The following is a 14,717-nucleotide window of genomic DNA, read 5'->3' as shown; positions in this document are numbered from 1 at the left end:
TTGAAATAGAACAAAATCATCTACTTTCCTGTTAGCAGCCATCATCATGACTAGGGCTGCACGATATGAGGAAAAGCTGCGATGTGCGATAACATTGTTTAATATTGCGATGACGATATGACTTGCGATAAATATTCAAATGTGAATGTTAGCTATAGCCTATACTGTTCCCATGTCTTAGCGCTTTAATAGGTCGTGTTCACAGTGTTGGGCAGTAACGGAATACATGTACTGGCATTAGCCTACGTATTCAGAATACATATTATAAGTAACTGTATTCCATTACAGTTACAATTTAAATAGTTGATATTTAGAATACAGTTACATTGTTGAAATCAATGGATAACATTAACGATACTTCTCTGTTTCATGAGTTTATTTACTCTCTAAATAAATTAAGGCAACTCAATGCATTTCTCAGAACGGCCCAATATGAAAACGAAAAAATGCACGGTTTGCGTGATCAGTCACAATGGAGTCGGAAGAGGAGCAGCGGGAGCTAGAGGTAGAGATGGAGCCAGAACAACAGAGCCAGGGCAAGAATGCGTTTCTATCTTGGAAATTCAAACAGCACTTCATATTAAAAAAAGAGAAGGGAGAACGAAATATAACACGGCAGTGCAATGTGCAGTGGCGCAGTGGTTGGGGGTGGCGGCTACGCACGCACGCCTATATTTTTTTTATAGCCTATATTATATTTATAAATTCGTTATATATTCGTTAAATATATTATTCGTTTATATTTTTTATTTTCAAAAATGTAGGCTATTTAATTGAGATTGAGGAGTAGGCTATATATATACCTCAATTAAATAGCCTACATTTTGAAAATAAAAAATAGGCTATAAGGCTCAAACATGCGTGTTTATTTTAGTAGGCCTACTTCCATCAGGGAAACAACATACTACAGTCTGCAAAACATTTAAATAAATATCTGTAAAGAATCGAAATATAAATTATATAAGTTTAATATTAGTTAGTTAAAGAAATTTTTTTTTTATATTTCCCCACAGATCGTCATGCCTCTTTGCGCTGAAAGGGATGACACGAGCAGGAAAGAAGCATCGTTTTCTAATATCTTCATGTTTTCTCCAGATGTTCCAAAACTGATAGTCTACTTGTAGTAAAATGTGAAGAACAAAATTATCTTCCGCAGGGTCAAGAACTTAGGCTTTGTTTGATTATGCGCTGTGAGAGAAAGCATGTATGTATGTATGTATGTATGTATGTATGTAATACGCTATACACATAAACTTGACCAAGTCTAATAGCAAGCACAAACTGTGTTAAATAAAGTAAAGTTTGAATTAAAATGTATCTGTCCTACTCCGTTTTCTACTTTACCACAGTAAATGATGCGAATATAGCCTACTCCTAAATAAATCAAACAAGGAAGAAACGTGTAATCCCCTGTGAGAGACGTAAATGAGGATTTGGGGAAATAAATAAGAGATTCCATGTCCAGTAGAATAAATTGGAGTAAGCCTATTGTTAAATTCGTGGAAAATCGTGTGACCAGATAGCAAAACGCAAGCAAACTTAAATTTGGCTCACCACACAAAGTTCGGCCTGAATCCATATGTTTCCATGGTTGTGATGTAACATTTAATTGCGAACCTATTATTTATTTTGTAAATAAAGCTTTGTGCTTCACTCGTGTCATAATATTCACGTAAAACAGCTTCACATACAAAAAAAAAGTGTTTTGGCCGACCACCGCCGGTGCTACCAGCTTAGTTGACGTGCAACTTTACATTCTCCTATGCGCTGATTTACTAGCCCAAGAGCCGATGGCCCTGTTTGACGTTAGCTAAATATTTTATAATATATGTTTAGTAAGCAGGATTTGATGGCCGCATTCCTACACTTATAAAATGCAATTCAATGTGGAAGTACATCAAGTATTCAGAATACTTTACTCAGATTGGCGCATGTAGGCTAATAAACTGTTTTCCCTTATTCATAGTGTCAGGCTGTCTGTTGCAATGTGTTCATCGCGCGAGTTCATATCGCGATGACAATGAAAATTTTATGTATCGTTCAGCCCTAGTCATGACCAAGATATTTGAAATTGACTCAACCCCCTCCCCCCTTAACCTCATCAGAAGCGCCATTTGGGATTTCTAAGGACAAAAGAATGGCTTGCTGGCTAAATGTTTTTCACACCTTTGGTACAATGGGAGAAGTTTCGTCTGATTGGTTACTTTCAAACGTCTTACGGTTTGGTCTGATTGGTCGGTTTTAAAAGAGTCATATTTGAGTTTGGTGACATCAGGGAGGAGGATAAAACAGGATTTCAACTGTAGTTCGGCCTCTTTGGATTCTCTGCTTTCTCTAGAGAGAGCTGCTCTTTGGCTCTCTCTTTCTCTCTTTCTCACTTTCTCTCTCTCTATCTCATAGCTGAAACACTGAACGCGCGTGCGGCCTTCACCGCGGTTTGCTACCGATCCTTGGAGCGAATTCATGCGGTCTTACAGGAATATAAAGCAGGGTTAGAATAAGCTGTTTGGAAACTAATTAACAACCAGGGAAACTAACTAGGGACCACAGGAAAACAGGGAAAAAGCAAGCAGAGTAAAAATGACACCAAAATAGAATTGAATAGATTGCATAGATGATAGATTGAATGCATAAGCATACATTTTTATAATTTATGTTCCAATGCACTCCAGTTCAATACACTTATGTTCCAAAATACTCCATAAGTGGAAAAAGCATTCCAGAATCATTACAATTTCATTGTGCATTTTATATTCCAATACAATTCTCAGTTCATTATGACCTCATAGGGGCTATTCCAAGATCATTATAACTTCATTAGGGTATATGCATTAAATCCATAACAACAGCTATTGTTTTTTTTTAAGCAAAAGTACCTCTCAAGTGTTCTCAAACCAAAACAATGTTAAAATGTGGTAAAAAAAAATAAAATTAGACATATTTTTGGACGATTGTTTATTGTGACATTAGGAGTTTCAGAAATGAATAAATGAAGAAAAAGGCACAGGGAGACGTGGGCAAACACACTAAATCCAAACACAGAGCAAGGCAGGCAAAACAGAATTGAAAACACCATATGCGTAACATCCACTAAGGACAATACTAGGCACTGAACAAAGGAAACACTGGGGCATAATTACACTGGATAACCAGGGGCTAACAAGGGACAGGTGAGGGTAATGAATCGCTATGGAAACTAACAAGGGTAACTATGGAAACAACCAAGGCAGCTATGGAAACAAACTAAACACATGAAGTGGACACCGGAAAAAATAGGAATAGAAAGGTCAGCGGTAACTTCTTGGATATGTTACTCTCATCCTTCTCTGAGGATGGTACTCCTCTGGTAGTACTTGGAAACTTCAACATCCACCTAGAAAAAACCCAGGCTGCTGACTTCCACATTCTGCTTGCCTTGTTTGACCACATGTGAGTGTCCACTGTGGCTACTCACAAATCAGGTAACCAATTGAACCTTTTTTACACATGCTACCTTAGATCACTTTCTCCTCACTCTTAACCTCAACCTGACACAACATACACTCAACGTTCGCCGTAACCAACTTACTCCCCCTAATCAGTACTCATCACTAGATACTAACAGTGCTACTGATGCTCTTACGGACGGATTAAGTGGCCATGATAAGGGATTTTCAATCCAGAGACAGGGCAGGCAGAAGGTTTAGAGACAACCTCCTTGGCCGTGTCAGGGCAGGCAGAGGGTTCAGAGATGGCCTTCTTGGCCGTGACAGTAGTCGCCACTGCTTCGGGAGGAACTGCCAACATGTGTGCACACACAAAATGGTGGTAGCCATCACAGGCAGCACAGATGACAGTGGAAGGACCTCCAACCATGCTGGACTTGGGACCACCGAACTTGAAATTGCTGAGATCACCAGACTAGGGACCACCGGACTTGGGACCACCAGAATTGGGAGTGCCAGACTTGGAAGTGCTGAGATCACTGGTCTTGGGATCATCGGACTTGGGACGACCAGACTTGGAAGCTCTGAGACCACCGAACATGGGACCAACAGACTTGGGAAAGCTGGAAACACCGGACTTGGGAACACCAGATTTGGGAGTGCTGGAAACACCGGACTTGGGAACACCAGACTTGGGATGCATAGTGCCCATGGACATTTTTTTAATGAGGATTCCTGAACGGTCCAATCATCCACCCCTGGTGAATGAAGAGCCGCAGAAAGACGTGAGTTGGATCCAATTGCAACAAAAATAGGTTTATTAACAAACATAAAAAAAGGAAATTCAGGCACAAGGAGACATGGGTAAAAATAGAGAAAATCCAAACATGGAGCAAGGCAGGCAAAACAGAACTGAAAACATTACACTCGTAACATCCACTAAGGACAACACCAGACACAGGTAATGAATTTATATGAAAACTTATCGAGGGTAAGTATACCAGAAACAACCAAGGCAGCTATGGAAACAAACTAAACTCTGGAAATGAACACCAGGAACAATATGAATAGAAAATGCTCTTCAAAATAAGGGTGTTTATGACACCATGTTCAAATGTAAATGGAAAACTTGTTCTGCGTTTTGGCCGTTCATTTACACAACAACAACATTTTGGTGGCCTGAAAATGCAAGCTCTTGAAAACGTGTTTCAAAGTGCAAGGTTATTTGATGTTGATTATATGTTCACGTATGCGTATTACGTGTTTGCGTGGTGTTTCTTCACAAAGTAACATCTCCAACTCAAGGGCGTAGGCAGAATTTTATTTTTGGTCGGGCCTGGGCAAAAGTGAGTGTGCACTTTCACACTTGTCACTGTCAACATAAACCAAAACTGTAGTTACTACCTGTCCACGCACATACAAAACATGAGCAGCGGTTACAACAAACGTTAGACCCTTTATTTGCACTTTTCCAATATTCCAATATCTTCATTTTTATCTGAAAATAAATGCCTTTCCGATCTGATATGTGATGAGAAAAGGAAGTACAGCGAGTTTGTCAAAAGCCGGCTTCGAACCTCAGGTCGAATTGCATCAAAACTTCATAACACACACCTTACCCCTACACTATCACAACTGATAGACATTGATGCCGTGTTCCTGGCTTTACAGAATTAACCTGCGCTTGGAATTGAAAAGTCTTACTGTTTCTTGCAGTCTGATGCATGGGTTCTCTCCCCCGTTAATGCAAGTTTTTAAAAGTCCTTTTTATAGAATTTTGCATCGCTGCTGTTTATCTATCACACAACTGCAAATTATAGGCTAAGTAAATAGGTAAACACACTTCATGAACTCACAGGCGTGAGCCGTGCGACATACATGATTTTAAGGGATTTTACGATCACATTTATCGACTTTTATAGTTACATCTGGGTTTAAGTCCAAACTTGTATAAAAACCCCCATGCATTAATTATATATTAATACATGCTCCAAAGTCTGGAACTGGTTCAGCCTACTTTCTTTTTTTTTCAGCAGTGTTTATACCCAGCCATGGCTTGACGGAAAGCTTTATAAATTATTGAGTTTTGAGAACACACTAGCCCACCACCTCTGGCAGTCTGGCCACTGTCTCTGTTCAAGTCCCCCAGACATGTCCACTGGTCTTTGAAAGCATAGGACACGCACCACTTAGAATGATCCTCGTAGCTTCTAAACATCTGAGGTCCTGGGAGACAAACTCTGATAATGTTCATCACATGCCGGGGAAGTGAGCAGTTAGAGGGGAGTCGATGTGCCTGATGCAGCCATGATTCCACCAGCAGATCTGTCCCCAATGCTTGAGCCACCCAACCTGTGTAAATATCTGTAGAGAATGTTTAGCATTTAGCATTAGTGTCTAAATTATAAAAGTATTTAGTGCCTTTGTGCCTTGTAATGCACATTATAATGCATTGTATGGTCTCATGATTTGATCACATTATAATACTTATCTATTCACAGAACACACCTTCTGACAATCAAATTTCAGATGCAACAAGAAATCTGCAAATAATTGCAATATAATGCATTTGAACTCTGGTTACAATTATTTATGAAAAGATATAATGCATTATGACATACATTATAAATACCTTTATAATCCATTATAAATAAAGGCTTTAAGTTAAGTGTTACCTTGTAAGTCTTGCTTCCGTGAAACTTAAAAGGAGAAATTTAAAAGACTGTCTGTTTTTCTTTCCTTTGCAATGAATGGGACTAAAGCATTCATGCAATGTATTTGAAAAAAAGTAGTCCACAATCTACTGAAGTGGATATGACAGATTTGGTTAAGAAACAGACTAAAATTATAGACATTTGTATATATATTTTAAAGCAATCAATGCTTCTGTTTAAGCTTAAACGTCTCAGTCCTCATTCATGGCTATTGCATGGAAAACATAACCTCATGATTTCTGCTTTTGTGTTTCACAGAAAGTTTTGTATGTTTAGTATTAGTTTAAAAATATGCCCATTGTATCTATTTGTAACATGTATCTTCTGTTTTGGTTTAGTGTCATTGTGTTTTGTTTTTGTTTTCCCTGTTCCTGTTTGCCTGTGTTCCCTAGTTAGTTTCATTAATTAGTTCTACACACCGATTCCGTTTTAGCTTTATTACTCTTCCCATGTATTTAACGGGATAGTTCACCCAAATAGTACATAGTTCAACCAAAAATTCTGTCATAATTTAGTCACGGTCAAGTTGCTCCAAACCTGTATAAATGTCTTTGTTCTGCTGAACACAAAGGAAGATATTTGGAAGAATGTTAAGCAGATCTCAGCAGCCGAAATCTGCTTTGTTACAAACATTCTTCCAAATATCTTCATTTGTGTTCAGCAGTAGAAAGAAATCCATACAGGTTTGGAACAACTAGACCGTGACTAAATTATGTCAGAATTTTCATTTTTGGGTGAACTATCCCTTTAAGTTTTATTAAAATGTTAAAAGTATTAGATAGATCTACAGTATATGACTTATATTTAACAGCTTTTGCAAATATATTTTAATATATTTCTGTTAAATAAATAAATGTGTATAGCATGATGGTGAGTAGTGAGGAATAATAAAAAAATATATACAATGTAACGTAATAATATACTGTCTATAAGAAAAACAGAAAATAGAAGGAAAAAAGGTTGAACTTGAGTCTTACATGGTTACATAATCAATGTAAATATTTGCTTAAACACGGTGATGTACTTTGGAATAATGCAATGTCAATAAACTGCTATGTTGGGCTACCTCATCGAAATATGCAGAAGAGTTTTTGAATTTAAGAGCTCTCACCATCCACATAGTTGTATGATTTGGCAAAACTGAAAAAAGTTTGTCCTCGAACTGATTTCAGCTTCTGCAGACTCCTCCTGTTTTTCAAGACCGGTGTCTTACCATCACAAATGTTTGCCATATCTGTAATATCTGGGCGAAATGCCACAGGGACAGAGCAGTTATACATACGTGGATTAAGATATGCTAACTGCCATGCTGTTAGGAGAGAAGAAAACTTATTTCAGACTTGTGAGCACTAAATTATACCACTCTTTAAATCAAAATAACTTATACAATAAGCATTACATGTGCTCACATATTTGAGGGAACTGTGTATAGTTGTATGTAATACAGAGCAGAGTCTGGCCATAGTATTTTCCTGTAAATGGGAAACTGTAATTTCTCTCTGGAAATGGAGGAAAATGAGGAACACTGTGTGTGAGCCAAAATCCCTGAGACTGGTCAAACATCAGCACTCCTGCAAAAATCATATACATGGCAATACAATTAGTCATAAATCCTCATGCAGTTAGATACAAGTTACATCTAGCATGAAACCTTGTTTATAACTGATTAGGCTACTCACATTGACAGAGCAAATCAGAAGCCTGCTATTTTAATGTTAGTAAAACTAAAGAGAGAGCTTGAATGAATTTAATTTGAGTCTTAAAAACAGACTGGACTGGACACATTTTTTAAAGGATTTCAGCATGTTGCATGAAGTTCCCTGGGTTTTTATTGAGTTACTTAAAGGGATAGTTCACCCAAAAATGAAAATTAGCCCATGATTTACTCACCCTCAAGCCATCCTAGGTGTATATGACATTCTTCTTTCAGACGAATATAAGCGGAGTTATATTTAAAAATGTCCTGGCTCTTTCAAGCATTATAATGGCTGTGAATAGCTGTTTCTGTTTTGAAGTCCATAAAAGTGCATCTATCCATCATAAAAGTGCTTCACACGGCTCCAGGGGGTTAATAAAGGCCTTCTGAAGCAAAGCAATGCGTTTGTGTAAGAAAAATATTTAAAACTTTACAAACTTCTGCAAACTGTCGTAAGCAGGTTCACAAGAGTGGCGTTCCAGCGTATGACGTAGGATAGATGCACTTTTATGGACTTCAAAACAGAAACAGCCATTCACTGCCATTATAAAGCTTAGAAGAGCCAGGACATTTTTTAATGTAACTCTGATTGTATTCGTCTGAAAAAAGAAGGTCCTATACACCTAAGATGACTTGAGCGTGAGTAAATAATGGGCTGATTTTCATTTTTGGGTGAACTAACCTTTTAAGTTGGTTTTGAAAGTAGATATATGCGAATATATTTCTGTCATGACAACTTTATTTTGCATGGTACGGATATAACAATATTCACTAATTGCAATAATGTCAACTTGCTTTACAGGGGACTGATTAGAAAATGCAAAAAAAATAAAATAAATAAAAACATCCTAATTTATGACATTTTGTCACAAACGAAACTTAAAAGGCATTGACTTCGTACCATAACTCAGAATCTTTCTGACATTACTTGTAATGTTATTTAAAGTACATTATGATAAATACTTTGCTTGTTACATATACATGCAACATTTTTGCCATAAATAAATTATAAATGTTAGCTAGATTGTGTTTATTACCTGTGTAACAATGTCTATGCTGAAATACAATCAAATAAGGGTTTTCTATTTTTAAAAACATATATCATGTGTCATTATATGTGTAGTGAGTTGGTTCATGTGATTTAAGTTTTGCGCTTCAGAACTGGAACATAGTGAGCATTGATGCACCCTGAGTTTTGCGGTGCATTTAGGGACTTTTTAGGGCGCAAACGTTTCAGTGCACTGGAAGGATTCTGAAAGATAGCAGTGCCCAGACTACTGAACTAAGGAGTTGATTGAGACGCACCCTAGGTCAGGGAACATATGACAGGGAACAGAAACAAAACAAAACATAATACTGACAGATAATAAAAATAAATTATTCTTGAGCACCAAATCAGCATATTAGAAGGATTTCTAAAGGATCATGTGACACTGAAGACTGAAGTAATGGCTGTTGACAATTCAGCTTTGTCGTTACATTTACATTTTACATTACATTTTAAGTGAGTATTTAAAGGTCCCATGGCATGGCATTTTTCTATTATTTTATAATGTTTCCTGTGGTGTACTTATATTGTTAGTATGATTTTTACATCATAAAATCTCATAATTTAGAAATAAAAGGCATTTTTTCTATACTGATGTTTGCCCTCTGGCTGAATACCCTGTTTCAAGAGGCGTGTCTGCTGTGAGACTTCAGTAGAAATGGCCACTGTTGTGATTGGCTGACATCTTTGCATTTGAATGAGTATCAGATCTTGTAGCGGAGGGGGCGTGGTTTAACGAGGTCTACCAGGCACGAGCCTGCTACCAGAGAGACGGATGGACCTGAGTTCACTTCTCATCAGTTCTGTCAGTACCTCTCAGTTCAGTGAACTGTTGTAGTTACTAGCATATACTACAGGTTAGGGATGCAACAATACAGTTAATCCACGGTTCAATAGATACCTCGGTTTTTAACCACGGTTTTCGGTTCGGTTCGGTTCTGATGGCTTGTCACATCAGTTTTTTGCTATTCTATTCTTAAGCGACAGGAACAGCAAGAGGTTAAGGAGAAAAAAAAAACTATTTACTTAAAATAATTGAAAAACCTTACTTAAACTTAAAACTTTACTTAAAAAAAACCCTTGTACACATTCCTAGTGTATAATATAATATAATATAATATAATATAATATAATATAATATAATATAATATAATATAATATATAAGATTTACACTGGCAGCTCAGAGCTGTACAGCAGCATTTAAGTATAAAATTGAATGAAAAAAAAGTAAAAATAAAACACTACATAGACTTCACTATAAAATATACACTGATTCTTATTAAAGCTATTAAAGTTTTTCAGTCAAGAGCAGTGAGTGATTTTCTCTTTGTCTTTTGTTGTTGCATTAACATTAAATGGATAGTTCACTCAAAAATGAGAAATGAATACAGGTTTGGAACAATATTAGAGTGTGTAAATAATGACATAATTTTAGAGGTGAACTGTCCCTTTAAGGACAGCGTGTTCACTATAGGCTGCGCTGTCAATGTAAGACCTGCGGGCATCTAATACAGACACGCGCCGATTTTACTTTCACTTTAGACATAACCGACTGTGTTTATGTAAACCTTGTATGTATTTGATAGTATTAGCGCAGTAAGATGACAGTCCAGCAATCACGAGTTTGACAAGCGTTTAGTGCGCGCGCTCGGAAAAAGCGCATTTTAAAACCGCGCACACGCCGGCAAGGCTTTAAAACGCACGCAAATAATGAACTTTCGTGATTGTGAATTACTATAGTGTTCCGTGAGTATAACTCTACCACTAACGTGTGATGTGAATGTATGTCGCGTTGTTCAGTATATTGGGATGGAGGCAAATGATAGAATTTGTGGAAAAATACTTAATTAAATGCAAAACCGAAAAACCGCAATTCACAGGCGCATATTGAACCGTGAAGGCCGTACCGAATGGTTCAATATTATATTGAGAATTGTGGCATCCCTACTACAGGTTATTCGTTTATTTCTAGTCGGAGGGACTGTCACTCATGTCAGAAAGTTACTAACTCTAGTAAATTATGGATTAGCGCTGACTGGAGACGCGAACCGTTTAGAACGATTCAGTCCGATTTGGTGAACTGGTTCGGTTCACTAAAAAGAACTGGTTCAAAAGAATGATTCGTTCGCGAACCGGACATCACGGACCAGAGACGGAGCGATTGCTAACAAAGTTATTTATAGTAACTACTGATTTGTGAGAGCGCTGCCAGCGTGAGTTTATTTTGTTTGTATCTGAGAGTTCTGAATAAACACGAGTCCCAGTCACGCCGAGCCCGTCTTCATCCTTATTCTACCAACTTTGTAACAAATGCAATGTACCATTACAGCTGTCGAGATGAACGAGTTACGAGTAAGTGTTGATTATAGCATTATTTTTAGATATTTTCCTATCATATGAAAAGTGTCAGTGATGCGCATTGAGTACACAGCGCAAACAAAGACACAACAGCAGTAATCGAATGTAATCCAGTTTATTGTGGGGAAAGCTGGCTAGCCCGGATACCCTCACGCTTACCCCCCGTCTGCTTAATCTCGCGCCGCGTATGGTGCCTCCACTGTGGGCCAGATGCAGTACTGGGGGTCGGGGATGTTGAAGGCCAGCCCGAGCCTCGGCGTGTGTGAGGTTTATCTCTAAAGAGATGTGAGTCTGCCGATGTTGAGCAGAAACTCATGACTGTACATTTTAGAACAGATAGACGCAATGAGGACGTACAAAAACACTGACTCTGACACTGACAAGATAGAAAACACGAAAACACCATTCTGTCGGGAGAGAGAGAAGCCGCAGCGTGTGCACGAATAATAAAGTTCTATGTGAACTTGAATAATTAGCTACACATAGGAAATCACTGATCACAGATCAGAAGGAACTGAAAAAAGACTTATGTTTTCATTTATACATCCAAACACTGAGAAACTGCCAGCATTCACTCGTTCACAAGCCATGATCTCTCGAGGACAAATATGGCGCTCGCATGGGCGTGCCAAATTCTCTGGGTGGAGGAAAGGGAGGTAACCGTTCCTGTTATGACTTCATAACAGGAAAATTCCAGATCAGCTCGTCTGGGCTGTCATTTTCTCAAAGGCAGAGAAAGACACCCAGAACTCGGTTTACAACGATCAAAATTTCTAGCCACTTGGGGACAATATTCAGGCTAGGGGAACTCATATTAATGTTGAAAAACCTCATAAAATGAAAATTTCATGCCATGGGACCTTTAAACAAAATTACCTTTTGTATGTCCATACTTGCTTGGGTACTTCAGCTCTGGTGGCGCGTCATTGTAAAGCATATAGGATAAGCTGTTGGACTGAAAAGTGAAAGTACAGTAATCTGCGTACAGTACAGTGTCATTACAGTGTTATCAATGCACAATACAGTATAACACCAGTGAAAGAATTAAAAGATTTGAAGTGCCTCTTAATAAACTTTTGAAACAATCCTGAGGAACAGCAAGGAGGAATGGCATTATTCAAAGAGCTTCTTACTGTATATCCAGAGTAAAGCTGTGTCAATGTTCTGCCTAAAGCTCCTTTACTGCTGTTGACTGTATGCATACTCATCTGAAAATCCATGACGGATGGATCCAGATACATGTAATCTACTCCACTTCCCTTAACCTCCATCTTGTAAATGGGAAGTTTGTAAATAATGAACCTTTTAAAATAATATAAGAGAATTACAATAGCAAAACAGTAGTAAAACATTGCTTTATAACACTACAGAGCATAGCTGTAAGATCAATATCAACAGAAACTGTCAAACGTGTAATCATAAACTAAGCCTAAACCCGAAAGCAAAGATTTGAACCTACCAGTCAACCGGCTGGCCATCCTCATTCAAGCAGGATATCACTGCCTCTGAGAAACTGATCAAAAACAACAAGATACACACACAGAGTTGAAACATCATGAACATTTCAATCTATGATTCAAAGCAAACCAAACATTTCCAGTTTTAAATTAAAAAATTAAGCCGAGAAATCATAACAGCTGCTCTATAAAAGAAAGAGGAAGTTTGTCTCATGACCGATATCATGCAGCTGGAGACAGAGATGCAGTCTTAAGTTGCTATCTCTGCATATTGAAGAGAATGGGAAAATCTGTTTGTTTAGAAATGTAGAATTATCACTGTGTAAATTAAGGTCAAGTAGGGGAGATATTTTTTCCACATTAATTTCACACGTCTAGTACAATAATGTGGTTTTGTTTTTCTCTTGATTTAACCCGAAAGAATGGAGGTGAACTGTGACAACATGCCCCATGGGTGGGGTACATTGTAACATGTGAGGGGCACATTGTAACATGACCATATGAAAGCTTAAAATGTTATCTGATACAATCAAAAAAATATACAAGACAAACTAAAATAATGGCATTTTTTAATGACAACAAACACCGCAAAACACGGCTTTAGGCTACAACATAGTTCAAAACATAATAATCGTTTCTGAACATTGACTCTCAGTCACATCTTTTTCATGGTTTCTCAACAGAATTAATAAAAGTATAGAATATAGCATAGTTCTAATAGGGGCACAATGTAACGCAGTGTTAGAACATGCTCCATCTGCGCAAGGATTTAAACCCGGCTCGTGTCTTCTGCTGGTTAGATCAGCATTAAAGAACTCTCTCAAATCTTAAATGACAGATATAAGATTAAAATAATATCAGATTTGTCTAATTTAAATAAACAACAATAACAAAGCAAAAAAAAAAACATGAAAAAATTTACTTAAGTGTACATTTGCTATGGTTAAATAAATGTTCAGTGATATTTTCCAAAGATTTTTTAGTTTTGGCACATTTCTTTCTCTATATAGTGTTGTTATGCATGGCAACTAGTAGTTTCATCATGCTGGCATGTGTGGAAAATGTTAAACTATGTGTGTTACAACTAACCCCGCGTTAGGTTGTGCTCCGCTCTCCCCTGAGTGTCACGAGTGAATGCAGAAATACAGACGAAGAAGATGAATAAAGTTCCAAAACATAATAATACTGTGCGAACAGGCAGTAGCAAAACACTTAACGCAACACAGAATGACATCACACAATTGCCAAAACGGTTCATTTCATTCTCAAAAATCACACATTGTAAACTAAACTCCAACACAAATTTTCTAAATACAATAATTCACTAACACAATACACTATGTCTACCAAAACCCTAACACATGTTCTCTTCCAACAGGGACATTTAGTCAATCATAGCACAATGTAATAAAAACATTAACACTAAATGGAATTACAGAAACTGCATTGTGTCAGGTCTGCCCTTATACTTTATTGATCATAGATTGTGTCTCTTTTGAAGCCCCTCTACATTTTTGTTTTGTTGGGTTTAGTAAATGCATGCATTTTATTTCTTTTGCAGCAGAAATTCAATACAAAAAATGAATGACCCATCTCAGAGTAGCTTTATAGAATGCCCCAGGGGCGTTTCTAGGATTTTCATTTTAGGGGGGCTCAGCCCCCAGTGAGGATATGAAAGAGAAAAAAAATTGGTAAGACTAGGGTCAAATTCTCACTATTACAGTTTTTCTTGATTGCTTTGTCCTGGTTAAAGAAACTAGGATCCACTCAGTTTTCATCATCACTATCTCAGCAGAGCAGAAGACACGTCTTGCAAATGTGTTCACCCTTTCTCATTGGATTGACACATTTTCCCCACCCTTTTGCAAAACAGTTAACGCGGATGTCATTCAAGCAGTCCAAACTCCATTGTTTTAGCTATGGTAACCAAACAGAAACCATTTATTCCTAACTATTAGAAACTACCTAGATCAGTATGAAATCACTGAAGCACCTGTTTGACACTCCTTTACAAAAAT

General features: G+C 37.5%; 2 protein-coding genes across 4 annotated transcripts in view; one reads left to right on the top strand and one right to left on the bottom strand.

The window, feature by feature from the left end:
* uox (urate oxidase) overlaps positions 1 to 14,717 on the top strand; it is a 31,163-nt gene that overhangs the window by 8,345 nt on the left and 8,101 nt on the right. The window lies entirely within an intron of this gene.
* On the bottom strand, positions 2,946 to 12,937 carry dnase2b (deoxyribonuclease II beta). 2 transcript variants are annotated; one of them, XM_079843962.1, is made up of 7 exons: positions 12,702 to 12,937; positions 12,376 to 12,544; positions 12,119 to 12,197; positions 7,549 to 7,710; positions 7,251 to 7,448; positions 5,612 to 5,789; positions 2,946 to 4,183 (listed from the first exon to the last, which is right to left on the bottom strand). In XM_079843962.1, the coding sequence occupies exons 1-7, from the start codon at positions 12,803 to 12,805 to the stop codon at positions 4,174 to 4,176; spliced, it is 900 nt and encodes a 299-aa protein (XP_079700088.1). In that variant the 5' UTR covers positions 12,806 to 12,937; the 3' UTR covers positions 2,946 to 4,173. The 2 variants fall into 2 exon arrangements, with proteins under 2 accessions (XP_079700088.1, XP_079700087.1); XM_079843961.1 differs by lacking the exon at positions 2,946 to 4,183 and having other exon boundaries at positions 4,222 to 5,789.

Source organism: Gobio gobio (genome assembly GCF_949357685.1).
Source record: "Gobio gobio genome assembly, chromosome: 19".
Taxonomy (NCBI): Eukaryota; Metazoa; Chordata; class Actinopteri; order Cypriniformes; family Gobionidae; genus Gobio; species Gobio gobio.
Note: the sequence above shows the minus strand (reverse complement) of the source record. Positions and strands in the feature narration are given on the sequence as shown.